The following is a 27427-nucleotide window of genomic DNA, read 5'->3' on the forward strand; positions in this document are numbered from 1 at the left end:
TCTCTTTTCTCAGAAAGAAGAGTCTAAGGCTGATTCGATCCCATTCGTTGTCCTTGCAGATCCCAACTTCTGATGTGACTTTCTCTGTGGACTCTCCGTCCCTGACCCCGCAAACCCCCATTCAAAATGTTCCTTTGTTTGGAATACAACTGCCATATGACGTGCCTGAGTTCCAGCGAGTGACCATTACTGGAGACTACTGCGCAGGGGTAATGAGCACATCACTACACTCAAACATACATATTATGTTAGGTGGATTGGCCGTGCTAAAATTGGCCCTTAGTATCGAAAGAGGTGCAGGTTAGGTGGGGTTGTGGAGATAGGGTGGGGGGAGTGGGCCTAGACAGGGTGCTCTTTCAGAGGGTCGGTGCAGACTTGATGGGTTGAATGGCCTCCTTCTGCACTGTAGGGATTCCACGGATTCTATATGAACATACAAATTAGGAGCAGGAGTAAGCCACTTGGCCGCTCAAGCCTTCCCCGCCATTCAGTAGGACCGTGGCTGGTCTGCTTGTAAATTCAACCCCACGTCCCTGCCTACTCCCGATAACCTTTCACCCCCTTACATATCAGGAATCTATCTATCTCTGTCTTAAAAATATTCAAAGACCCTGGTTCCTCGCCTTTTGAGGAAGAGAACTCCAAAGACTCATGACCCTCCCAAGGAAAAAAATAATTTAATCTCATCTCCATTTTAAATGGGTGACTCCTTATTTTTAAGCAGTGACCCCTAGATTCTCCCACAAGAGGAAACATCCTCTCCACATCCACCCCGTCAATACCCCTCAGCATCCTGTATGTTTCAATCTAGCCACCTCTTACTCTTCTAAACTCCAGCAGATACAAGCCTAGCCTGTCCAACCTTTCTTCAGAAGACAACCCGCCCATTCCAGGTTTTATTCTGGTAAACCTTTTTTCAAATACCTTAAAACATGCCTTATAACCCTTCTGCTGTGGAAACAGCTTGTCTTCATTTACTCTATCTAAACCATTTCTGATCTACTTCGAATGCATTAACATCCTTCCTTAAATAAGGAGACCAATATTGGGAACAGTATTCTCTCACCAATGCTCTGTATAACAGGAGCATAACCCCACTGCTTTTTTATTCAATTCTTCTCACAATAAACAATAACATTCTATGAGCTTTCCTAATTACTTGCTGTACCTGCTACAAGCTTTTTGTGATTCGTGCCCTAGGACACTCAGATCCTTCTTCATCTGAGAACTCTGCAAGACTCACCATTTAGATAATAAGCTTCTTTTTTTTATTTTTCGTGCCAAAATTGACAATTTCACATTTTTCCACTTTATATTCCATTTGCTAGATATTTGCCCACTCACTTAACCTATTCATACCCCTTTGTGGTCTCCTTATGTCCTCTTCCCTGCTTACCATAGTGGTTAGCACTGTTGCTTCACAGCGCTAGGGACCCAGGTTCAATTCCCGGCTTGGGTCACTGTCTGTGCGGAGTCTGCACGTTCTCCCTGTGTCTGCGTGGGTTTCCTCCGGGTGCTCCGCTTTCCTCCCACAAGTACCAAAAGACGTGCTGTTAGCTAATTTGAACATTCTGAATTCTCCTCAGTGTACCCGAACAGATGCCGGAATGTGGCGATTAGGGGCTTTTCACAGTAACTTCATTGCAGTGTTAATGTAAGCCTACTTGTGGCAATAAATATTATTATTACTTTTGTACCTATCTTTGTGTCATCATCAAATTTAGCAACCATACCTTTTATCCCTTCATCCAAGTCATTTATATAAATTGTAAAAGGTTGAGGCCCCAGCACTGATCCCTCTGGCACACTACTCGTTACATCTCACCAACTAGACAAATTATGCCAATTGTCTGTTTCCTGTTAGCTAGCTTCTATCTGTGCCAATACGCAATCCCCTTGCACCGTGAGCTTTTATTTTCCATAATAACCTTTGAAGTGGCACCTTATCAAATGCCTCTTGGAAATCGAAGTGCAGTACATCCACCAGTTCACCCTTATTTACAGCATATGTTACTTTAAAGTACTCCAATTAATTGGTTAAACATGATGTCCCTTTTACAAAACCATGTTGACACTGCCTGATTATCTTGAATTTTTCCAAGTGCCCTGCAATCACATCTTTAATAACAGCTTCTAATATTTTCCCTAAAACAAGTGTTAAGCTAGCTGACCTGCCATTCCCTGCTTTCTGTCTCCCTCCCTTCTTGAACAAAGGGGTAACATTCGTTATTTAAAAAAATTCTCAGCTTTGTTTTGAAATTGCTGCAGAGCCTCATCCCGCCCTATCTCTGTTATGTCCTCCAGCCCTACAACCTTCCACGGTATCTGCGATTGACCAGTTCTGAGTTTTTGAGCAAACGCTCTATCGTAGTTGGGCTTTCAGTTGTATGGACCCTGAGTTCTGGCATTCCCTCCCTAAATCTTCCCACTTCTCCTCCTTCTAAAGCGCTTCTTAAAACCTGAAATAAAAACAGACAATTCTGGAAATACGCAGCAGGTATAGCAGCATCCAGAGGTGGCGAGAGAAGCAGAGTTAATGTTTCGAGTCGAATATGACTGTTCTTCATGCTGAGTTTTGAAGAAGAGTTGATTCTTTGACCAAATATTTGGTCATCTGTCAAAATTCTCCTTACGAGGTCTTGTTTGATAAACTTTGATCGATTTTTGGGTAGTAAGGGTTATGGGGGGTAGTGAGGGAAGGTGGAGTTGAGGTAGAAGATAAGTCATGATCTTATTGAATGACAGAGCAGGATTGAGAGGCCAAATGGCCTACTCCATCTTCTATTTCTTATGTTCTTGTGAACTGAATTTGCATCTTTGTTACGTCATGAATAGAGAATAAAATTTGTTGCTTTATATGGTGCGTGTGCACCAGAAATCCTAAGGGACATTCACATGTACCCTCATCCAAAATGGCACACTGTACGTTCAGGCTAGAACTTATGGTCCAATTTATTTGCAAGGACAAAAATTTACGAGGATTCATAGAGTAACCAGCAACCAACACAATACATCCAGTTCAAAATCATGGATACTCTTCAAAAGCTTCCAACTAGGCTTGTAGAAAAAAACGGAGTCATCGGCTGCAAATGGCTGGAATGGAAGGAAGCGGTGAAGGAATATCAGATAACTTACAGGGAATATGTGGGAAATACTCAAGACAATGGGGTGTGCAGGAAATGCCGAAGTGGGATGCTCACAACAGTGACCAGAACTGAGGCAAGTGGGCACAGTTAAATTCAGCTGGAACTCTGGCCGTGTTGGATAATTAAACGGCTGCTCAAGTCAGTACGTGTGAACAGCAGATGTCTGATCAGTCAGCTTAGAGAGAGAATCAAGAGATCAACTTAGCACTCCCTCCAATCAACAAACCCAATATGCATTAATATCTCAAACTGGATTGATCACAACATCATTCAACCTTCTGGGACAATTAACTGATGGATACAGGCAACACTTTCAAATTACAAAAAAACCCAGATACCTCTCCCTTGGTAAAATAGGTATTTCTGTTCACTCAGTAACCAAAAGAACGGAAGCTGAAGTATTATCCTATAATAACACAGACCCAGCCATCTGTTTGGTCCAAGCAATTAAGCCCCAAATTGAAAAAGTTGTTAACTGATCGGTTTATCAGACTTTTTCCCCTTATTATTAATGTTAATTACATTTTACTTTATCTGTTTATTGTTCATACCTTAGATCTAACTTAGGGTCAGTCCAAGAGAGTGAGTCGTACCCCTCCCAGACTTTTCCCACCTTCCTTAAATAAATCTGGAATTCAAAAATAGTATTAGTAATGGTGGCTACAAAGCTGTTGAATTATCATGAGAACTCATCTGGTTCATTAATGTTCTTTAGCGAAGGAAATCTGCCAGTCTTACCTGGTCTGGCCTACATGTGACCCCAGATCCACAGCAATGTGTTTGACTCTTAACTGCCCAAGCAAGCCACACACTATCACCTGCTCACAGGCAATGAGGTAGTGGTGTTAAAGGCTAGCCTTATCAGTGACACCCACATCTCATGAATGAATAAAAAAAACACCCTGTCTCCTCCTCCCCACCATCCCCACTGTTAAAATCCTGAAAATACTTTTTATAAAAGTGTTTAGTGCATTCTTTTCTAACAATTTAAGATTTATTCCACAGCGCTAATCTAAAGGATACCTTCCTGCTGACTGTGATTTACATTTTATTTTCAAATTTGCACCTATCGATTTGGCAGTTTTAAGCTTGAGTTAAATATCCACAGTGCACAGTTCAATTATTATTGTTTTTGTGCAAATCTTTTTTTTAAATTTAGAGTGCCCAACTTTTTTTTTCCAATTAAGGGGCAATTTAGCGTGGCCAATTCACCGACCAAGCACATCTTTGGGTTGTGGGGTGACCCCATGCAGACACAGGGAGAATGTGCAAACTCCACATGGACAGTGACCCGGGACCGGGTTCGAACCCGGGTCCTCGGCGCTGTGAAGCAGCAGTGTTAACCACTGCGCCACCGTGCTGCCCCTTTCCTGTGCAAATATGATTAACATTTTTTAGTGTAATAAGAAAGAAGGGAACTAGGTAAGTTGGAATTACTTAGAATTATATTGAGTTTTTTCATGTATTAATTCTTGGGATGTGACCATCACTGGCAAGGTGAGTCACCGCCTTGTACACAACTGAGTATCTTGCTGGGCCATTTCAGAGGGCTATTAAGAGTCAGTCACATTGTTGTGAGTTTGGAGTTGCATGTAAACTTAGAGCAGGCTAGGATGGCTGGATTCCTTCCCTAACAGAAATTGGTGAACCAAATCAAGCTTTAGGACAATTCAGTAGTTTCAGTGCTGACCGGCGTTTTGCAGCACATAAACAAACCTTCAGCACAGCAAAGTCTGTGCTGCTGTTTCTGCTCTACACAAATCTCTTCCCCCCCCCCTACCTTCTCTCACACTATCTGATCATTGGACAATGCAACCTCTGGGTTTAAAGGCCGGTTTACACGTGGGGCTGGGAAGATTCGGAAAGGTGAAGACCTGCACAATTCGGGGAGGTGTTGAGAAAGGAGAAGTTGGGTATAGAAGACAAGTCTTGATTTTTTTGACCAGTGAGGATGTAAAAATGAAGAAGAGTGGAATAGACTAATAGGTTTCAATACTGTCTGACCCAGATCACTGTGGAGGACTATGAACATGCTGCTAGAGGACTGATAAAAGCCTTGTTCATTCGTAAGAAGTACATGCGTCTTGCCTACCAGCTATTTTCCAGAACAACAGGACAGTACCTACAATCAGTTGGAAATGATCTGTGGCTAGAAGAAGATGAAGTTCTACCAGGTAAGTGAGTGTGTGTGTGAATTTGTATACATTTAAGTGAGTGTCAATGTATTGGGGAGTTTGTATGTGCTATGCATGTGAAGGCTTAGTTTCACTTTAAACATTGCCTGCATTGTAATGAAGGTATTACGATGTAAAAACAATTACAGGGTTTAAAAAAACTAAGCTGTTGCTTAGCAACCAGAGGCTCACACTGAAAAGCAGAAGCCCTTGAGTTTCAGATTGGAACCAGGTGCCCCAGAGGCAAGAAACATTCCACAGAAACTGCTGGAACAGGCAGAACAATGCACAGGGACAGAAAACCACTCCCAAGTTAAAGAACAGAAAGTTCCAGACACTAGGGAATGGGGCAGAGGAACGTTTCAAGAAGACAGTGAAGTCAAAGGAAGTTAAGCTAAGGAGCAGAGAAAGGCTCCCAATTAATAACAGGGCTGCAAGGTACAGACCTGGAGATGTTGGTGAGGGAAATGCCAGACATCCGTGGTGATCTTAAGGTTGGTGACACTTGAACACAGCCTGAAAAGCAGTTGCGTTTTGTTGGCATGGCTGGGCATGTGTGAAAGCTTTAATGCACGTGGTAATCCAGGGCTGAGTAATACCAGAAGGAGAGGGTGAAGTCCTGGAAATGGATTCTTGATGAAGACATCCAAGAGAGAGAGTGTTGTTTGGGATAAGATTCCAAAGCGTGTTCTTCAAGAGAGGAGATTGGAATCTATTGTGTGAAAATCAGAGTTGGCTCCCAATGTGACAAGCATCTGCGGGGTGGGGTGGCGGTGGGGATGGGGGGGGGGGGGGGGGGGGGGGGGGCGGGCGTGGGGGGGGGGGGGGGAGGAGGATTTGATGAGATTTGTTTTGGGTACCATCTGTCACTTGGCTTCAGAGTGTGGTGTGCCTGATCACAGTTTTCCTATTGCTTTACATAGACTGTGTACTTACTGAGAACTTATTGGAGTATAAGCTATATTTTGTAATACATGTTATCCTTATAAATCTGTGTATATCTGTAAAGGTATAGCTGGAGTGTATTATAGCCAATCTTTTAATAAATGTTTTATTATTTAGTTACAAATTCATCAGCAGTCCTATGACTCTGCTGGGGGAGGAGGTGGCAAAGTGGAATTATCACTAGACAGGGTAATCCTCTGGGGACCTGGTGACTCCAGATCCATAGCAATGTGGTTGCCTTTTAATTGCCCTCTGAAATGGCCTAGCAAGCCACTCAGTTGTATAAAAAACCACTGTAAAGTCTGAAAGGAGACACAGGATGGACCACCCGGCATCGACTGAGGCACTGGAAATGACAATGGCAAACCCAGCCCTGTCGACCCTTCAAAGGCCTCCTTACTAACATCTTTGGCCTGCGCCAAAATTGGGAGAGCTGTCTCACAGGCTAGTTAAGCAACAGCGTGACATAGTTATACTCACGGAATCACACCTTACAGATAATGTCCCAGATACCACTATCACCATCCTTGGATATGTCTTGTCCCACCAACAGGACAGACCCAGTAGAGGTGGTGGCACAGTGGTATACAATCAGGAGGGAGTTGTCCTGGGAGGCCTCAACAACGACTCTGGACCCCCTGAAGTCTCAGGTCTAACATGGGCAAGGAAACCTCCTGCTAATTATCACATACTGTCCACTGTCAGCAAATGAATCAGTACTCCTCCATATTGAACACCATTTGGTGGAAGCACTGAGGGTGTCAAGGGCGCAGAATATACTCTGGGTGGGGGACTTCAGTGTCCATCATCAGGAGTGGCTTGGTAACACCACTACTGACTGAGCTGGCCATGTCCTAAAGGGCATAACTGCTAAACTGGGTCTGTGATAGGTGGTGAGGGAACTGTTGCTAATTGTGTTTCTCTTAATTTGGCTCTGAAGATGGCGGCCAATATGGTCGCCTTCCTTAATTCTAATTACGTTTCGCTCTAGAGTCGCCAGGTATCTCTCGATACCGCCACAAGGTTCAAAACCGAATACTGATCAAAGACTCGATACACCAGTTAGTAAGTTCAAACTCAGTGCTCATTTATTTACACACAGTCAAATATACTCATGCATAAAACTCTACAGACTAAACTATCACTACTGCTAAAGCCTATACTTAGCTTCGGGCGCCCACTCAGTCAGAGGAACAATGGCCGTTGTTCGGTCCTGAGGCTGCTGGGGTCGAACTGGTATGGAATAACAGCTAGGAGCGTCTGTCTAGTAGCGTGTTGACCTTGGACTTACTTGTTCTGATGCAGCTTTGGCAGGTCTCTCCACAGTGAGAGCCGGAGCCAAGAGAGCGATTCTCTCTTGGGGGATTCTTCTTATACCCAAAAGGAGCTTTGCGCGCTTTTGGGCGGGCCTTGAGCTTGGCCCCAATTAATTGGACCGTTTCCCAATCGTTCCTATTGATTTCCTCCAATAGAGGGGTGGGTGCCCTGATGGCTGGGCGCGTCCTAGGTGGCCCTTGGCCTGCTTTGTTCTGGTCTCCTCTGGCGCCGGGGTGTCTGCCTTGGTATTGTTCACTTAAATGTTACTCTTTTGTCCCCGGGGATGGCTCATTAGTATGCTAATGGCTTTGCAGTATCGGTCTTGTCTGGGAGCTACGGCTCCAATCAACAGACAAACCCTGCACCTGCTTGCTTTCTCAGTATTGTCCATTTTCCCTGCAATCTTTGCAAAGTGTCCATTTTGTAATTGGGAAGTGGCTATCCCAGATGGCGACAGAACCAACAGGAGGAAAATACATACTTGATCTCATTCTTACCAACCTGCCTGCCATAGATGCATCTGGCTATGACAGTATCAGAAGGAGTGATGACCATACTGTCCTTGTGGAGTGAAGTCCCATCTTCGCATTGAGGATACCCTCCATTATGTTGTGTGGTCCTACCATAATGCTAAATGGGATAGATTCAGAACAAATCTAGCAACTCAAGACTGGGCATTCATGAGACACTGTGGGCCATCAGCAGCAGCAGAATTGCACATTGCCACAATCCTCATGGCCCAGCATATCAACCCTGGTTCAATGAAGTGTTCAGGAGGGTATGGCAGGAGCATCACCAGGCATACTGAAAAATGAGGTGTCAACCTGCTGCAGTCCTGCCACATCCAGTCATGAATGGTGGTCGACAATTAAACAACAAACTGGGGGAGGAGGCTCCACAAATATCCCATCCTCAATGATGGAGGAGCCCAGCACATCAGTGCAAAACACAAGGCTGAAGCATTTACAAACCTCTTCAGCCAGAAATCCCTAGTGGATGATCCATCTCGACATCTGACTGAGGTCTCCAGCATCACAGGTGCCAGTCTTCAACCAATTTGATTCACTCCACATCACATCCAGAGACAGCTGAAGGCACTGGATATTCAATGGCTATGGGCTCTGACAATATAACGGCAACAATACTGAAAAACTGTGCTCCATCATTCGCCGCACTCCTAGCCAACTGTTCCTTTATTGCTACAACACTGGCATCTAGGGGCAGCACGGTAGCACAGTGGTTAGCATAGTTTCTTCACAGCTCAAGGGTCCCAGGTTCGATTCCCGGCTTGGGTCACTGTCTGTGCGGAGTCTGCATGTTCTCCCCATAGGGTGGAGGCGTAGGCTTAAGTGGGGTGCTCTTTCCAAGGGCCGATGCAGACTCGATAGGCCAAATGGCCTCCTTCTGCACTGTAAATACTATGATTCTATCTACCCGGCAATGTGGAAAACTGCCCAGGTATGTCCTGTACACAAAAAACAGGACAAATCCAACATAGCCAAGTACTGCCCTATCAGTCTACCCTCAATCATCAGTAAAGCGATGGAAGGGGTCATCAACAGTGCTATCAGGTGGCACTTACTTAGCAATAACTTGCTCACTGACACTCAGTTTGGGTTCCGCCAGGATAACTCAGCTCCTGACCTCATTACAGCCTTGGTTCAAACATGGGCAAAAGAGCAGAACTCCAGAGGTGAGGTGAGAGTAACTGCCCTTGACATCAAGGCAGAATTTGATTGAGTATGGTATCAAGGAGACCTCGCAAAACTGGAGTCAATGGGAATCAGGGGGCAAACTCTGCTGGTTGCAGTCATACCTGGCACAAAGGAAAGTGGCTGTGGTTGCAGCATTCGCAACTCCTCAGACACTGATGCAGTCCATGGACAAATGCAGCAAGACCTGGACAATATCCAGGCTTGGGCTGACAAGTGGCAAGTAACATTTGCGCCACACAATTACCATCTCCAATAAGAGAGAATCAAACTATTGCCCCTTGACACTCAATGGCATTACCATCACTGAATCCCCCACTATCAACATCCTGGGAGTTATCATTGACCACAAACTGAACTGGACTAGCCATATTAATACTGTGGCTGCAAGACCAGGTCAGAGGCTAGGAATCCTGCGGCGAGTAACTCACTTTCTGACTCCCCAAAGCCATCTACAAGGCACAAGTCAGGAGTGTGATGGAATACTCCCTACTTGCCTGGGTGAGTGCAGCTCCAACAACAGTCAAAAAGCTCAACATCATTCAGGACAAAGCAGCCCGCTTGATTGCTCCCCCTTGCACAAACATTCACTCCCTCCAGTACTGACGCACAGCAGCAGCCGTGTGCACCATTTACAAGATGCTTTGCAGGAACTCAAAAAGGCTCTTTATTTTTATTTTATTTCAGAGTTCCCAATTATTTTTTTTCTAATTAAGGGGCAATTTTGCGTGGCCAATCCACCTAACCTGCACATAGAGTTATCATAGAGTTATCATAGAATTTACAGTGCAGAAGGAGGCCATTCGGCCCATCGAGTCTGCACCGGCTCTTGGAAAGAGCACCCTACCCAAGGTCAACACCTCCACCCTATCCCCATAACCCAGTAACCCCACCCAACACTAAGGGCAATTTTGGACACTAAGGGCAATTTATCATGGCCAATCCACCTAACCTGCACATCTTTGGACTGTGGGAGGAAACCGGAGCACCCGGAGGAAATCCACGCACACACGGGGAGGATGTGCAGACTCCGCACAGATAGTGACCCAAGCCAGAATCGAACCTTGGACCCTGGAGCTGTGAAGCAATTGTGCTAACCACTATGCTACCGTGCTGCCCGTGGAGGGGAAACACTGAAGGAACACTGAAATGTTGGTGATCTATCTTTTGGAAGTGGATATAACTATCCTCTTGGGCACTGTTTGAAGAACAGGGAAGTTCCCCTCGATGTCCTTGATAACATTTATCCCTCAATCAATATCACTACAACACAGGGCGGTATGGTGGCATAGTAGTTAGCACTGCTGCCTCAGCGCCAGGGGCCCGGGTTCAATTCCAACCTTGGGTGACTGTGTGTGGAGTTTGCACATTCTCCCCGTGACTGCATGGGCCTCCTTCGGTTGCTCTGGTTTCCTCCCAAAGATACGCAAGTTAGGTGGACTTACAGGGTTAAAGGGATAGGGCGGGGGAGTCGGCTTAGGTAGGGTCCTCTTTCGGAGCGTCAGTGATGGGCCAAATGGCCTCCTTCTGCACTGTTGGGATTCTATGGAATATCTAGGCATTATCGCAGTGTTTGTGAGAACTTACCATGTGGAAATTGGCATCCATGTTTTCATTACAACAGTGACTACACTTGAAAAGTACTTCATTCGCTGTGATGTGCTTTGGGACATACTGTGGCGGCGAGAGGCGCTATAGAAATGCAAGTCTGACCTTTTCTTTCTGACTTTTCCCACTTAAAATACAGAAAATATTCACAAAAATACACAATAAAATCAAGCATTGATTTCCAGTTCTGATTTATTTTGAATATATAATTAAAATAAGTTTAAAATATTTCAGAATGACATGTTCCTGTACACAACATGCTACTGTTAACAGCCAACCTAACACATATATTTTTCTCAATGTACAAGCCAGATTGGGCAGAGATGACGTTAAAACAATATTAACCCAAATTCAGTTTACAGCTTCAAACAGTCTCTCGCTCTCTTTTGTCAGCTACCTACTATCCAATGATGAAATTCTGAAACAAAAAAATTGCGAAAATAAGTTAATGGGGCTTGAAATTTAAAAAGTTACTTTTCTATTTATTTGAAAATAAATACATTTTATTCTTGCAATCTACTCTGAAGTGAAACTGCAACTGAAAGGCTGTTCCTTCATATATATTGAGGTATTCAGTAAACCTTAGCATCGTCATTTCCCCAACACTGGCATGCACATGGAGATAGCAAGGGGAGAGAGAGAGAGAGAGAGAGGGGGGGGGGGGGGTAAAATGAGAGGGAAAGATAAATAGAGATAATGATGGAAAGATAAATGGGGAAAGAGAATAATGAAGAGAGATGGAAGAGAGAAGGGGAGACCAAGGGAATGCAATAGAGTGAGAGTTAGAGAGATGAAGGCAGAGAAGGGGGTGGACAGAAAGGGAGAGAATGTGAAGGAAGGAGAGAGATGAAAGTTCCCAAACCATTGGAGATCAGGACAGTAGTTGCTCTGATTTCTGAGAGCTTTGGTGACACTGTGCTGTGCAATGTACGGTATCCTCATTCAACAACCCCCACCCCCCCAGCAGTTCACAGGCTCTCTTAGGTGAGGACACAATGGGTTATTTGGTGCCCACTGGACCCAAATCCTAAAGACATCTTTGGATTGTGGGGGTGAAACCCATGCAGACATGGGGAGAATGTGCAAATTCCACTCGGACAGTGACCCAGGGCCGGGATTCAAACCCGGGTCCTCAGCACAGCAGTCCCAGTGCTAACCACTGTGCCACATGCCGCCAAAAAGGCTCTTTAGACAGTATCTTCCAAATCCACGACCAGTACCATCTAGAAGGGCAAGGGCAGCAGATGCATGGGATCACCACTACCTGGAGGTTCCCCTCCAAGTCACTCACTTGACTTTGAAATATTGGATGGGATTGGATTTGTTTATTGTCACGTGTACACGAAGTACAGTGAAAACTATTGTTCTGCGTGCACCTCAAACAGGTTATTCCGTACATGAAAAGAAAATATATAATAAGGCAAACATAAAATACACAAGGTGAATACATAGACACAGGTATTGGGTGAAGCATGCAGGACTGTAGTACTACTCAGTAGAGAAGAGATCAGATCAGTCCATAAGAGGGTCGTTTAGGAGTCTGGTAACAGTGGGGAAAAGCTGTTTTTGAATCTGTTAGTGCATGCTCTCAGACTTTTGCATCTCCTGCTCGATGGAAGAAGTTGGATAAGCCGGGTGGGAGGAGTCTTTGGTTATGCTGCTCGCTTTCCCAAGGCAGCGGGAGGTGTAGACAGAGTCAATGGATGGGAGGCGGGTTTGTGTGATGGACTGGGCGGTGTTCACGACTCTCTGTTCCTTCACTGTCGCTGGGTCAGAATCCTGGAACTCCCTCCCTAACAGCACTGTGGGTGTACCTGCACCTCATGAACTGCAGCGAGAAGGCAGCTCCACCACCCCATTCTCAAGGGCAATTAGGGATGGGCAACAAATGCTGGCCTAGCCGGTGAAGCTCACATACTGTAAAAATGAATTTTTAAAAAACAGTTAATTAACTATCAGGCTTCAAGAAACTTAAGTTGTAACTTTGACACAAATAAACTTAAAGCTGTATAAAATAATGGCAAGTACAAAGGATTCGTATTTATCAGTTTCTAGTTTTAATTCATGAGACACTTCTGCAGGTTTTGATGCAGAAGAACCTTTAGCAACTGACAAAACAGGTCTGTTCAGCTTAAGTGTCTCCCACTCATCCGTCCTTATCTCCCTATCTGTCAAGCCCATTTATCCACCTTTTCTCCATATCCCAGAGATCTCTGAGGGTTGTGAGCAATGGTATCTCTATGCTGTACAGCAACCCAGATATTCCTATGCAGGCCCACGCACAAGGCTGTATTAAATTACCAGAGTGCGTGGCAGTGCAAAGAAATTGAAAGCGCCATGCACTTAAATGAATAGGCCATTCGCTACAAGAAAAATTAAAGGGAACATAAAGTTGTAGCACCATCGATCACACACGAGGCGAGACGTATAGAACTTCAATCGAGGCTTTATTGAGCAGACTTGTTCAGACACGTTCCCCAGCAGCTCACTCACAGAATGCAGCTGCGGGGATTACCCAGGTTCTTATATCCCTCCTATCTGGGTGGAGCCCAGTAGGTAGAGGATCCAATCGGGATCCAGCATCTGTCCTCCAATAGCTGCTCGGCATTCCTGATGTACCGTATTACCCCTAATACATACCACCACAAAAGTGTGGGACGAGAGGAGGTTATAGAGATGGGGAGGGTGGAAGCCATGGAGAGGTCTGAAAACAAGGATGAGAGTTTTAAAATCAAGACGTTGCTTAACAAGGGAATAAAAATACTCGAGGGAATACAAATCAAGTTTATGCAGCCTCTCCTCCTGATAATTTAACTCTTCAAGTCTAGTGTCAACTCTCAATTCAGTCTGATATGGTTACACTTTGGCAAACAAGGAAATATGTCTTGGTTAATCAGAACATCCTGGAGTGTCAGACTAATGTCAACAGAGAGCAGGGAATGATTGGGATACCGGAATAACCCAATATTAGTGATTCAATCTATGCGTAATTAGAGACATGGAGCGTGAGCGAACGGCCTCGCCACGCCTCACTCGGTGATGTGACGAGGCCATTGAATCTGACAAGAGGCCTTTCGCGAAATTTGCGATACTTGAAACGCCTTGTGAGATCGCATTAGACCTCGCGAGACATCACAATCTGGATCTCGCCCTCACTGGGCCATTAGGCTCATTTAAATATGTCGGCGCCCGTTTCTTACGAGGCCTGGGCACGAGGGCGCGCGCCTGGGAGACCTCGCCATGATGCCGTTCAGCATTGGGCCACACAAACGTAGCGTAACAATATCCGGGGAGGGTCTCCCAGGCCATCGGAGGCCAATGGGTGGTTGGACTCTGGGCAGGGTGGTACCGTGGCACTCCTGGCACCAAAGCAACTTGGCACAGTCAGCCTAGTACCTTGGCACTGCCACTGAGGCACCCTGACAGTGCCACTTGGTACTGCCAGTCTGGTAGGAGCAGTGTTAAGGTGCCCGGGTGCCAAGTTGCCTGCGCCAGGGATTGGGCCTTGCCCTTAGGAGGTGGGGTGATTGGGAGCTCGAGGACTCCCTAAGAGGGGTGTTGGGGAGCCTGAATGGGGTCAAGAGATCGGGGTGGCATTTAAAAATGTCGCCCCCTATCTCTTCCTTCGCTGGGCTTGTCAGTGCAGGAAATGAGGTAAGTAGCGACCGTGGCGGGGCATTCCTTGATGGTGGAGTTGTTCTCAGGGCAGCAGGTACCGAGAAATACCCCGCTATTTGTGCCCAATACGGGACTCTGTTTTTTGGGGCATTAAGCCGCGTCCATGATGGCGAGATCTTCTGGTGGCTCATGGTGATGGGATCCTCCAATTCCTCTGACGGATCACCCCCATTGCAGGTTTCCCGGTGGCGTGGGATGGATTCAATAGGAAATCCCATTGACAGCGGTGGGACCAGAAGATCCCGCCACTGGCTAAGGCGGGCCACCGACCGCCGCCGAGAAATTCATTGCGGTGAGGCCAGAGAATCTCGCCTGACATCTTTTGAGTGTAGTGTGGATGGAAGGAACAAGTGACTGTGGACTTCTAAGGCTGAAATTTATGGCCAGCCCAGGAATAGAATGGCACTATATGGGGGCCTATAGTATCGGGCACAATGCCAGCAGTGCCATTGCCAGCATTACTGCCCCCACCTCTCTGCAACTTTACCTGCAGCAAGCAGACATTGGGAGGCCTCTCAGTACACCAGTTGAGGCCCTTAAGTAGCCAATTAATGACAACTATGGGCCTTCCACCATCACTGCTGGGATTTTACCCACAGCCATGTTTCACTGGGCAAACAGGTGGCAGGGCAAAGAGGGTGGCTCCTGACAGGCCACCTATGTCCTTTGCAGGCCTCCCCCAAGGTAGTTCTCTCCCACGTTACGCCTGACATGCCCAGATCCTTCGCCCCACACTTGCCCGGGCCTGCCAGCCTGCGTCTGGTGAGACTCCGAGCTCCATTGCAGCTCGCTGCCCTCTGGGATTGCTGCACTGCCCTCTGAGATTGCTGCACTGCCCTCTGGGATTGCTGCACTGCCCTCTGGGATTGCTGCAGGAGTGGTCACTGCTGGTGCCAGAGACGTGCTGATCATTTGATTAGTTAGCAGATCTAAGAGACGAGCTGCGGGGTTCTCTGTCAGCGGGATCCTCCACTTCGCTGGCAGCGCTCCCACTCCTGCGGGTTTCCCGATGGTATGGTATGGCCACAATGGGAAACCTCATTGGCCGGCTGCGTGAACAGACAATCCCACTGCCGGTGGGGGCACACCGTGCCAGAAAATGGGGCTGGCGGGACAGAGGTCTTGCCTCAAACCAATTAATGACCTGATAGCCGTTAAATGGCTGTGGGGCAAGCCAACCAAATCTGGGCAGGTTTACCCCTGATGTATATGTTAGTGGGCCAATATTCGTGCCCTGAGCATGAAATTCAGCCCATGATTTCTAAAGCTGTCAACCACTGGTGGCGTTCCTCATATCCATGTCTGTGCCAATCTCTAACGTATAGAGATTGATCACTGTGATTGGTCAACAACTCAAATATCATTGCATCATGTGACTACCAGAATGGACTTGGTCTTATTTTTAGCATCTCGTAATTCCGATGTCTCTGGGTTGTGGTCAGAAATTCTGGTTCCTGCAGTTTGTGGGAATCCTCCTTGATGTTTATGAAATGAAAGTATGTTTATTATTGGCTAGACTATTAATGGAAGTGGTGAATTGCAACTAACTGCCGTGCACTCACATTGAACAGATTTCCATCCACCCCCCAGAGATGGTGAGGATCCATATGACCTTAGCGGCGCTCCGGACAATCTGGAATATGTGGCGAGGATGAAGGAGGGAATCATCTTTGTTTATGAAAATAAGGAGATGCTGGAACAAGATGAACCCAAAAGTCTTCCTTACCCGGATCTGCAGACTTTCACACTGGACTTAAATCACGTCCTCGCATTGATTGCTGATGGGCCTACGTAAGTTCTGCCCCTTTGTCGATCACAGGGAGTGTTGAAACAATATAATTTTATCAGAGATGACTTCTTTTTGAAAATTCTGAAAATGTCACTTTTCTGATTAGGGATTTTGAAATTTGCCGGTGAGAGACACAATATGGACTTAGTATCCTGTAGGTCAGACAGGTTGGATTGTTCTGTCCAAGTATACTGTACAATAGACAATGTGATTGTTCTGTGTTAGTATCCTGTAGGTCAGACAGGTTGGATTGTTCTGTCCAAGTATACTGTACAATAGACAATGTGATTGTTCTGTGTTAGTATACTGTAGGATAGACAGGATTATTTTTAGGGTCAAACGTTAATTTGTGTAAGGTGGGATTTCATTTGAATAAATCTGTCAAGATCGAATCAAATTTCTTTTGCAGGAAGACATACTGCCACCGGAGGCTAAACTTCTTAGGATCAAAGTTCTACTTGCACGAGATGTTAAACGAAATGGCGGAACTTCGGGAACTGAAGTGTGTACCTCATCGTGATTTCTACAATGTCAGGAAGGTAATGTAACCATAGAGCTAAAGGGAAAGATTATGTTCCATCCCGGTGTTTACCTCGGTCAGCCATGAAGAAGCTGTTCTTCCCTTTCATACAGATTGTGTTTCTGTAACAGTTGCGACCTGTTCTGAATATAAAATGGTCACCAATAAATGCAGGTGAAACTTGTTGATCCAGAGAGTTGTGAGTATGTGGAACGTTGGGAGTAATTGAGGTGATGTATTGTTGGGGTAAGGTGTTCTATTCCATTTAATGAGCCACACTCTGTACAGTTCAGCATTACAATAGTTGTGTTCCCATAGCGAGTATACAACTCTGGATTAGATACATTGAAGGGGAAGCTAGGAAAGCGCACGAGGGAGAAAGGAGTAGTTGGATATGCTGACAGGGTGGGGTGGGAGAGGGTTGTGTGGAATATAAACACTGGCATGAACCAAGCGGGCTGAATGGCCCGTTTCCATAGCTACTTTGTAAATCTATAAAATCTCTAACTTGAAAACCCGTGTTTTAATACAAATCTGTACCGTGTGGTGCTTTTGGGGGGGGAAGCTATCCTAATTGAAAAAAGATCTAAAAAATGGTGTATACTTTCTGGGCCCCTCCCGCTGTGTGTGCCTAAACAGTACATTTCCCAAATTATATCAACTGATGCAAACGAACCATCTGCACCTATATGTTGTAGCGGGGTAAGTTTGGCATTTGCCCACGGCATATTTTTATGTTATCTGAGGATCAGGTCCAAAGGCCTTCACTTTCTACCAACAGTTTGTTACTTATTGTCCAGGTTTCTGAGGCATTCATGTAAGTGGGAGCCCTTTTGGCCTACGCCAGTGACGCGCTCCTATTGTTCACAGATCCTGCTGACCTGTGGAGGACGCCAGGCTGTGTACTCTGCTGCGCCCTCTGCCAGGATCAACTGGGCAAAGTGTTCCAGACTCCTGGTTGGTCCGTGGCAGATGGACCCCCTCCCAGAGGAGCTCAGGCTTTTCACCTGGAGCAGGACCAGCCTCCTCTCCTTGGGAGTCTATCTTTGCCCAGCTGAGGAATCCTGGCCAGCTAACTGGCAGGAGTTGGAGGCCAAGGCCACTGCTCGCTTGAGACGCTGGACAGGACTGCTCCGAGTGCTGTCTTACAGGGGCCAAGTTCTTGTCATAAACCAGCTGATTGCCTCCATGTTGATGTGCCGGCTGGCCACTTTGACCCCTTCCCTGACTTTGTCACAAAACTCCAGAAAATGCTCATAGAAACACTGCACTGGGCCGTTGCTGAGGTTCTGAATCTCCTGCTTAGGTAGGGTGGTCAAGCTCTGGTGTGCCTTCGCACCCAATGGCAACTTTCCACCTTCGGACCCTGCAGCGATACCTCGACGTTGAGAGGACGAATGTCGCGTCCACTGGCTCAGTTACAGCCTTCCATGCCCGGTGGGACAACAGGGTCTGGGATGCCTTATCGACCACTTTAATCACCTTTTAATTTAATGTTTTTAAGTTTCAGTTGCCCCCTTGTTTTTGTTTAGGGCAGTACCTCTATTTTTTATTTTTTTTATTCTCCTCCTTTTTCACATTTTCTCCCACATTTACATCCATCAACAATAAACAATAATCAGCAAGATATGTCAGTCCCCATAATAACAACGATCCCATCCGCCCACCAGCCCCCAAACCTCAACCCGCATGTTTACATAAACAAATGACAAAAAGGAATCAGGGATTACCCGTAGTCACCCTTAATCGTGCACAGCTCCCCCCCCCCCCCCCCCCCCCCCCCCCCCCAGGTCCCCCCCCCCCCACCCCCCAGGTCTCCAGCTCCTCCCGTCCACTGCCTCTTGTAAAACTCCTCCCCCCAACCTCGGTTCCTTCCCCCCAACTTTCCACCCCGGCTAGACCACTCGGACCCTGTTCTGCCGGGCTCCGATGGCCGCAGCCCCTCCCCCCACCTCACTCCCGTTCACTGGCCGGCACAAACCGGCCAGCATGGAGGCCCCCGCCCAGGTCCCTTTCCCACTTGCCCGGCCCCAGGAAAGCCCAAAGATCCCATTTTAGCACACAAACCCCGCATATCCACCTACACCCCAAAGAACTCTCATTTCGAGTGAAAGTCCCGTCCCTTCCCTTGTCCAAATATATACCACCTTGGCTCCTTTAATCTCTACACCCGCGCGCAGTGAAACAAAAATGAAGAAAATACAGTCATGAGGTTACATCGGCATATGACCATTCCTCAATTTGTCAGTTCTGCCACAGTCCTTCTGCTTTCGCAAACTCCTCCGCTGCTTCCGCCGTTCCAAAATAAAAGTCCTTGAGCTTGTAAGTCACCCTCAGCTTCACTGGATATACAATGCCTCACCGCACCTTGCTAATGTACAGTGCCCTCTTCACCCGGTTGAAGGCAGCCCGTCTCCTTGCCAGCTCCACCGTAAAGTCCTGGTATACACGTATACCAGCTCCAGCCCACTGCACCACCCGCTTCTGCTTGGCCCAGCTCAGGACCTTCTCCTTCACCCTGTACCTACGGAAGCACAGAGTCACTGCCCTTGGCGGCTCACTCGCCTTTGCTCCAGGCCTCCACGACCGATGAGCCCAATCCAGTTCATATCGGGAGGGGTCCTCCCCCTCCCCCAATAGTTTTGCCAGCATCGCGGCAAAATACTCAGTCGGCTTCATTCCTTCAACTCCTTCGGGCAGCCCCACAATCCTCAAATTCTGTCGCCTGGATCTATTTTCCAGGTCTTCCATTTTTCCTCGCAGATCCTTGTTAGTATCCATCACCTTCCGCATCTCTTTCCCCATCGAGGCAAGTTGATCACCGTGCTGCAATAACGTCTCCTTCACTTCCTTCAGCGCCTCCCCTTGCTCTCACACCTCCGCCACTGCGCTCGCCACCTCCGTCCTCACCGGGGAAACCGCCTCCTCCACCAGCACACTCAAAACCTCCCTCATCTCCTTCCTCACCGTCTCCATGCATTTCGCAATCTGCGCCAACTGCTTTTCAAATTCCGCAGCCATCACCTTGGTTATTTCTTCAGCCGTAAGCAGTGCGGCCTTCCCTGGTGCTCCAGCCTCCATTTTTCCTGGTGACTCCGCGGTGACCTTTCCACTCCCCGACGGACCTCCAGCTGGTTTTTTTTCGGCCGTTTTTTTGCTCACCCTCGACATTTTTCTTTGTGTTTTTTTCCCTCCTGTGTCTTCAGAGTGCCTCCTCCGTGCCTTCTCCCTGCTTCTGCCGCCTCCGTGGACCCTGGGACCGGGCTTAAAGCCCCCAAAATGCCGTTCCCGAGCGGGAGCTCTCCATTGTGCGGCCGCCTCCCGCCCGCCGTCACCGGAAGAGGGCAGTACCTCTTTAAGGACGCTCCGTTTTAATTTGTCCCTCAGTTTGTCGATTTAGTTTCATTCGTTGGAACTTAAAATAGTTCATGGAAATGGGATAGACTACAGCACCTGATGAGTTTTTTTCCTTGTCACAAGCTTGAGTTTTCTTATTGTTAAACACGAAGTTACCTCTGGCTATCCCTGTCCTTCTGGCTTAATGTCTTGAGCCTGCCTGGAGGCAGCAGTAGACGGCATTGAAAGAGGCCTGAATTGGGTAACAAGCTTAGAATGGCAGATTTGATGAACAAGTGCCAACAGTTTATGGAGGAGAAACAGATTATAGATGATTGGGAAAGTCCCTGAGATATACATAAGTTAATGTATAGTCAAGGAAGTTGATGGGGGCTGACAGCCGAATAAACGGAAGACATAATCAAAGGACAACAAAGGTATAATTGGCCAGAACCTGAGAAGGAAGGGAGCCAGTTACCATCTTACAGTCTCAGAAAGTGGACAGGCCACTTTCCAGCCATCATGCCTGAAGGCCAGAGTTTCAGCAAACCACCTTCTTAATCTTAGAGCCAAGGCAGTGAAGAAAACCTTTGCAACAGCAGTTTTAAAATATCTTCGCTGGACCAGGAAAAGATGGTTATTAGGTGAATATCATCCCTGTCTTCTTGTTGTTATTGTTATGGGCCAGGGTTTAGAAAACCCCAAGGTGTATCATGGAGTTCGCCTGACCCACAACTTTTACTAGATTGTGGTATGGGGAGCACACGGCCCACTCTACAGGTGTGGTAGAGCAGAAATGGAAAAGTATTTTTTAAAGCAAAACAATGTTTATTCTATGAACTCATGTTAACCTTTTTAAAACATACAGTGAACATCTTAGCAACCATTAATTCAAATACAACCCCCAAAGAATACAACACTAAGTAATCCTTTAAGCTTTCCCTTTGACATCCATAAGACTTAAAACACCTTTTACCAGAAGCACATCAGGTTAAAGTCCCTAAATCACCAGGATCGATTTACAGTCCTTAGATTACAGAGAGAGACTCTAATACACCTCCTGCCTGTGACTGCAGCTATCGAGCTTTGAAAATGAAACTAAAACACACCCTGCAGCAAACAGCCTAAATCAAAAGTAAAAAGCTGACAGACAGCCTAGCTCCACCCTCTCTCTCACATCACTGCAGTTATAAACACCCATTTCTTAAAGAAACTCTCACATGACACTATAGTCCTAGATGACCATAGACTGCTTTCCCCTTTTGAGGGGGAGAGCTGACTGGTGGTGGTTTAATCTCAGGATCACCACACCTCAGGCGAGGGCCAAGGTTGAGAAGGCGGTGCTTCATGAGTAACCTCTTGTGTGGTAATCATAGCTGATTAATTAATTTGGATGTTTTTGGAGAACAGGGGAAGCCTTAACAGAGTTCAGGTATCGAAGATATTTAGTAACAAGGGGTATGTTTTACATAACCTGTGCATTTAGTAATTCATACATCTTAATTGCATGAGCGTAGAGTCGTCCTGTGTGTATATTTGTCTTTACTTTATGTTACAACACCCTGGGCGAGTGCACGGTCAGTTCCAGCCCCACAGATTCCGGAATCCCAACATAAGTGAATTAACCAATAATTTGTGTATTTTCTTGAGATCTTTAATCCTTTACTGCTCCAATGAGTTACAGGCACAAGATTTATAAGCAAGATGTTAACAAACTGTTTATTTATAACAAGAGTAAAAGATGAACATATAATGGAACAAAAATCTACCTATTCCCAAAACCCCGTCCCACCCTCCACCCAGACACACACAAGACAAACAGATGGTGAAGGGGATAGGAAAGGTTAAAAAATAGCAGGGATTAAGAGGTATGAGAGATTTGAGGACCTTTGCTGCTGAGATTGAGGTCCTTGTAGGCAGCGATCTCTTCAGAATGCGAGGTGTTGCAAACCATCAGTGATTTTGGATCTTTTAAGGATTACCATCCACTGGAACTCCCAGATTGTAGGTCTTCCTCTGGGGAATCGCCTTCACACCGGAGATTCAGGTCTGTGCAATTCTATCATGTGACCACCAGATGGACTCCTAGTCTCCCTGAGATATTACTGGAGTTTTCTACCTGAGAGTTTACAACAGATTTTACATCTACTCTGTCTTTCTCCAGGCTTGTCTGGTCTCTGTGCAGAGATTCTGAGACTGGGTGAAGAGAATTCTCAGACTGGGCTGATGGCCATTCAGACAGAGGATTAAACTGTTACAGACCTGGTGGGAGAACCTGATCGCAGCCTTTCAAACCAGTAGTTCCCTTCACAAGTCTGACTACTGCCTGCAGTCTTTTAAATATGAGTGCCTTCCACACGTCTGACTGGGAGCCTCTTAAATCGGCTGGCAGGGAAAGACCTTAGAGAGAGCGCCTTAAAGCTGCTTCATTCCTGGATCTTTCACAGAACTGACAAAACCAGGGGCTGGTTTAGCACAGGGCTAAATCGCTGGCTTTTAAAGCAGATCAAGGCAGGCCAGCAGCACGGTTCAATTCCCGTACCAGCCTCCCCGAACAGGTGCCGGAATGTGGCGACTAGGGGCTTTTCACAGTAACTTAATTTGAAGCCTACTTGTGACAATAACCAATTTTCATTTCATTCATTTCATTTCATTCATTTCATTTAATTTCATTTCAAAATAGGGCTTGCTTCTCCTGTTCCAGAAGTTTCTGAAAAGTTCCACCAATCCCAAACAAGAATCTGTCCAAGGCCTGGAATTAAAACGAGCTGATTAGCTGCTTGCCAAGTCCATCAACATGACATCACAGGCTCTACGGATATCACAGAGCATACTGAATCAGAGGGGATCTGCTGGTTTGGTCCACATAGTAACTTGCGGCGGGGGGGGGGGGGGGGAGGGGTTCAGTTCAAAACCAAAAGTCTGTGATTTTAAAACCAGCCAGCAGGATAAGCATTAAACGAGAAACACAAAACAGACAAGGATTTTAGCAAGTTCCTTACATTAATCTTTAAAAATTGTTACACGACGAGTGGGTTATTTATCCTCACTTGTCTCCTCACACCAGAACAAAACTATACACCCCCACGAACCGGTGTTCCAAGTTGGGATACCCTCACAAATAATGTCAGCGTGCTTCGTGACACTTAGGCATGCTATCAACCATCTCAGTTATCGGTTGTTCGAAAGAGATAAACTTATTTACTTGTTCCAGTGTGACACCATCCTCTTTGATCATCTGAAAGCTGTTTCCTGTGCCCTGTTCCATGCCCACTCATGGTTTTTCTTAAAAAGTAGATGCAGGGGGGCCAGCATCATTGCAAGACTTGGGGTGAACTTGCCATAATAGGTCGTTAACCCTAAAAACGATTGAAGCTCCCTGGCATTTGTAGGGGCAGGGGCTTGCTGAATGACTCGCACCTTCTCTGCGACCGGGTTTCAGCACTCGAGTCCACCCAACAGCCGAAGTACACCACCTCTTTCTCATGAAAAACACACTTTCCACAGGTGGACACCAGACTCCGAAAAACGGCAAAGAACCTCCGCCAAGTTGTCCAAATGCTCTTGCTCGGTTGCTTCAGTGACCAGCATGTCATCTAAATGTACAGTTACACGTGGTAATCCACGCAGAATGTTCTCCATCTCCTGCTGGAATGTGGCACAGACCAATGACATGCCGAAAGGCAACTGGGTGTACTCATACAGGCCACAGTGCGTGTTGATCGTGATGTAACGGTGGAAGGCCATGACTCATATCAAATTTAGTAACTGAAAGTCCAGCTGCTAATTTAGCAAAAAGTCTCCAAAGCCGGGCACCGGGTAGTGGTCCAAACACAAAGCCGTATTCACCGTCAGCTTATAGACCCCTCCTAACCAGACCATCTTGTCTGGCTTCAACACCGGAACCATCAGTGCCGCCAAATCTGCAAAGCGCACGGGCCAGATGATCCCCAATCCTTCAGGCCAGCTGAGCTCGGTCACTACCTTCACGAACAATGCAGAAGGGCCCGGGCTGGCTGTGAAATATCTCTGTTGCACACCTGAGTCGACATGGATTTTGGCTTTTAGCACCTTTTATTTTCCCCAATCTGGGCTGAAAGACTTCAGGGTATTATCCCAGTATTTCACTCAGGCCCCCGATTCCATTTGGAAGATGTGTTGCCAATCAAGGTGTAGACGGCTCAACCAATCGCGGCCAAACAAGCTGGGGTCATGTCCCTTCACTACAATTAGCGGGAGGCGCACCGACTGCTGGCGATAAACCACTGGGGCCATGGTGGTTCCCACAATGTCCTGTGGCTCAGGATGAGTGGCCAATCGAGACTCAGTGTCCCTCAAATCCAAGTGTTGTACCCCTTTCTTAATGTGGTCAAATGATTTCCTTCCTACAATGGAAACCCCAGTGCCAGTATCAAGCTCCATTTCCAATAGATGCCCATTCACCAGTATTGTGATTTTGAAGGGGACAACCAAAGGCGCGACCACTCAGTTGAGCCGCATGCAGCCTTCTTTCTCTGGTTCATCCAGAATGAAAATGTGGGCCCTAGGCAGACGCCTACCTCTACCGGGACACCGGGTCCTCTGGCCGTCCTGCGGCTTACGTTCACGTCAGGGCCTACGACCACACGCTCCACAACGGCCCTGATCTCCCTCTGTAGATTCTGGGAGGTGTCCCGTCGGGACGGACTCGTTCTTCGACCAACGGACTGGGCCTGCATAGTGCTCAGTCTAGGGGGGCCCCCTTGGGAGGGGTCAATCGGCGGGAGGGGGCTCGTCCTAAGGCATCAATTTCCATTCCCTGGATTTCCTGCACCCCTCGCTCAGCACTCTCGGCATGTCATTGGTCTGTGCCATATTCCACCAGATAGCTTGCTGTAGGTTTATGGACGGTTCGGGCAACAATTTTTAAAAACTAAAAAAAAAAAAATTTTAGAGTACCCAATTATTTGTTTTTCCAATTAAGGGGCAATTTAGCGTGGCCAATCCACCTAACTTGCACATCTTTGGGTTTGTGGGGGTGAAACCCACGCAGACATGGGGAGAATGTGCAAACTCCACACGGACAGTGACCCAGGGCCGGGATTCGAACTTGGGCGCCGCAGTCCCAGTGCTAACCACTGCACCACATGCCGCCCGGCAACAATTTATTTTGAGCTGTCACATTATTGATAGCGCATACCAAACGGTCGTGCAGCATTAGCCATTAGTGGGCAGCATGGTAGCATAGTGGTTAGCACAGTTGTTTCACAGCTCCAGGGTCCCAGGTTCGATTCCCGGCTGGGTCACTGTCTGTGCGGAGTCTGCACGTTCTCCCCGTGTCTGCGTGGGATTCCTCCGGGTCCTCCGGTTTCCTCCCACAGTCCAAAGATGTGCAGGTTAGGTGGATTGGCCATGCTAAATTGTCCTTAGTGTCCAAAAAATGTTAAGTGGAGATTGCTGGATTACGGGGATAGGGTAGATACGTGGGCTTCAGTAGGGTGCTCTTTGTAAGGGCCGGTGCAGACTCGATGGGCCAGATGACCTCCTTCTGCACTGTTCATTCTATGATTTTTGACAGGGATGTGGCACATTCGCAGAATTCGGCTATCTTCCATAACCTTGACAAAAACCCGGTGACAGACTCTCCTGTATTAAAGCGATACCTCTGCACAATCGCAGATGGTGTTGGGTGAAATGTTGCCCACTAGCGTTACGAGCTGCTTGGAAGTATGAGTGTGAGCCACCGCAGGATAAGTGAGGCTCTGTATCACACCATAGGGCTGTGCGCTGCAGGCAGTTAGCAAAATGATTGCCGATCATTCTCCATTGTGTGTGTCCAATTCAGATATTCCGACCAGTTTATTTACTCAAAGGCTTGCCACAGGTGTTGCTACCAACGAGGCGAACAAAGGACAACACAAGTATAAAATCAGCAATTTTATTTAATAACAATAAAGTTAACACTTAATTAACCCAAACAAAATGCTAGAGGTGCCCAAGATTTGTTTATATTACCCGTAAAGATGGCGTTGGTTGAACTGTGCGTCCGATTCTCTGTCTCTCTGGTCCGTCGTCACGAAGGTGGGCCCTGCTGGCAGCTTCCTTCCTTCTCTGATCAGTCATGGATGGTCTCGGTCACCTCCCATGTCGGGTTTTCGCTGCTGATGTATCTTGGGCATCACCTTATATCCTCCTCCCTTCGCACCTTTCCAGAAGCTTCTCTGGCTTTCTGCCAATGAGGCTTTGGGAGGAAGTCCCAACACCCAATGAATTAGTTGATGACTGCTTGACAGAACACCGGGGGCCCACCCCCAGGCGTCCATCTCTGGTGGTGTGGGTTGCACATACCTTGTTGCCATATAAGGTCACGGAGGGAACCGGAGCCTGAGAGTTTGGCTCGGTCTGGGCTACCTGATGCACTATTAATTATGACGAGACGAGAGTAGAGTGTAATCGAGGCTTTATTACGCAGAGATGTGTGGCTTCCTACAGCTGCTGCCGAAATGGCTGCAGCCAGGTGAGCACACACATTTATACTCTGCCTACTGGGCGGAGCCAGCAGACAGGGATCTACCCCCGTACGTGTAGTACAGGAGCCTTACCGTAATACCCCTCGTATGCGGTATATACAATACAACAGTGCTGACTACCACACTACCCAAAACATATCTGTGCATATCAATAGGATCGATGATCTCCTAATTTGTGATCGACGGGTCCAGACCAGTTCTGGCAGTTTGTCTGTGGGTTGTGTATTTTACTTTGGCTAAGTCTGAATTTGCATCAGTCTGCCTGAGGTTTGGATTGCAGTTTAATTTAAAGTGTTCAGTTCATTAATTTAAGATATCCAATTTAATCGCTTTTATGAGGAATCCAGCACAAAGCCTCATTGGGGGAGCTCATACTCCCTAAGAGTTATGGGATACCCAATAGTCCGCAGCCAATAGCATTCAGGCAGGTTATAACATCCTTCCCCGCAAAGTCCGAGGAATCTACCGCAGACCCTGGTGAAGGAAAGTGTCAGACGCGTTTTACGCAGGCTGGGTGTCATTCGCACGAGGCGCTGGATCGGGCGGTGCTGGACTGTTAGCGCTAGCAGTATTGAGACGGAGCTGCACTGTCTGAACAGGCAGTACTGAGGGAGTGCATTAGTGGAGGCAGTACTGAGGTGGAGCCGCACTATCAGAGGGCAATACTGAGGCAGCCCTGCGCTTTTGGGTGAG

At 46.9% G+C, this 27427-nt stretch overlaps 1 protein-coding gene across 3 annotated transcripts in view; it reads left to right on the forward strand.

Annotated features, from left to right (window-relative positions):
* The window catches only part of LOC140384441 (AMP deaminase 3-like), a 224337-nt gene that overhangs the window by 127215 nt on the left and 69695 nt on the right, over positions 1-27427 (forward strand). For all 3 annotated transcript variants that reach the window (XM_072466149.1, XM_072466148.1, XM_072466147.1), the window contains exons 3-6: positions 14-209; positions 5155-5320; positions 16152-16371; positions 16779-16908. In XM_072466149.1, the coding sequence (XP_072322250.1) occupies positions 14-209; positions 5155-5320; positions 16152-16371; positions 16779-16908 (712 nt within the window). The remainder of the gene's footprint in view (positions 1-13; positions 210-5154; positions 5321-16151; positions 16372-16778; positions 16909-27427) is intronic.

Source organism: Scyliorhinus torazame, chromosome 10, assembly GCF_047496885.1.
Source record: "Scyliorhinus torazame isolate Kashiwa2021f chromosome 10, sScyTor2.1, whole genome shotgun sequence".
NCBI classification, from domain to species: Eukaryota; Metazoa; Chordata; class Chondrichthyes; order Carcharhiniformes; family Scyliorhinidae; genus Scyliorhinus; species Scyliorhinus torazame.